At 53.4% G+C, this 670-nt stretch overlaps 1 protein-coding gene across 1 annotated transcript in view; it reads right to left on the bottom strand.

The window, feature by feature from the left end:
• LOC108802391 overlaps positions 1 to 257 on the bottom strand; it is a 20,829-nt gene extending 20,572 nt beyond the window's left edge. The window contains exon 1 of the mRNA XM_018574252.1: positions 171 to 257. Within this exon, the coding sequence (XP_018429754.1) occupies positions 171 to 206 (36 nt within the window). The 5' untranslated portion in view covers positions 207 to 257. The remainder of the gene's footprint in view (positions 1 to 170) is intronic.
• Between the last annotated feature and the right edge of the window lie 413 nt (positions 258 to 670).

The raw sequence follows: 670 nt of genomic DNA, 5'->3' as shown, positions 1-670 counted from the left end.
CTGTATTCAGGGCAGGGGCGGTCTCTCCTCACACACAGGGACTCTCCATACAGAGGGCGGGCTCTCCTCTCCATATAATACACAGATGCCGTTCCAGCCCCCGGTCTCCACCCACCATCCCCGGTCTCCACCGCACAGTCCCGCCTCCCCCTCCCGGTGTCCCCTCTCACCTGAGGAAGATTCTCCAACAGCAACGGCCGCTCCATCCTCCTCCGTCCCGCTCACCAAATCCTTGGCGACACCGTGGGAGGAGCAAATTCTAACAAGGAGGAGCCTAGGGGGGAGAGAGAGGGGGGTGAAAGGCGGAGAAAGCAGCTTGCACGTAATTGGAGGTAGAAGAAAGGAGGAGCCTCAGATAGGCGGAGACAGCGCAGAAGATTGGGAAGCGTCCAGCCATTGGCTGCCTGCGCAAGGAGGAGTCTGGGGGCGGAGACACCGCGGGAGAGTGAATTCTGAAGTGTGATTGGCGGAGAGTAAAAGGCTGGACGTGAATATAATTGCAGGATGACAGCAGTCACCGTGGAAACAATGAAATTTTCTTGGTGTCATGTGACCTATTATGATAAACAGATCAATTATCTGCCCAATACACAGATCTGTGCGATAATATCTCCAATTTGTAATAGAGAGAGAGATATGTGCGATAATATCTCCAATCTGTAATATAGAG

This window comes from Nanorana parkeri, unplaced genomic scaffold (assembly GCF_000935625.1).
Source record: "Nanorana parkeri isolate BGI_ZX_2015 unplaced genomic scaffold, ASM93562v1 scaffold2839, whole genome shotgun sequence".
NCBI lineage: Eukaryota > Metazoa > Chordata > Amphibia > Anura > Dicroglossidae > Nanorana > Nanorana parkeri.
Note: the sequence above shows the minus strand (reverse complement) of the source record. Positions and strands in the feature narration are given on the sequence as shown.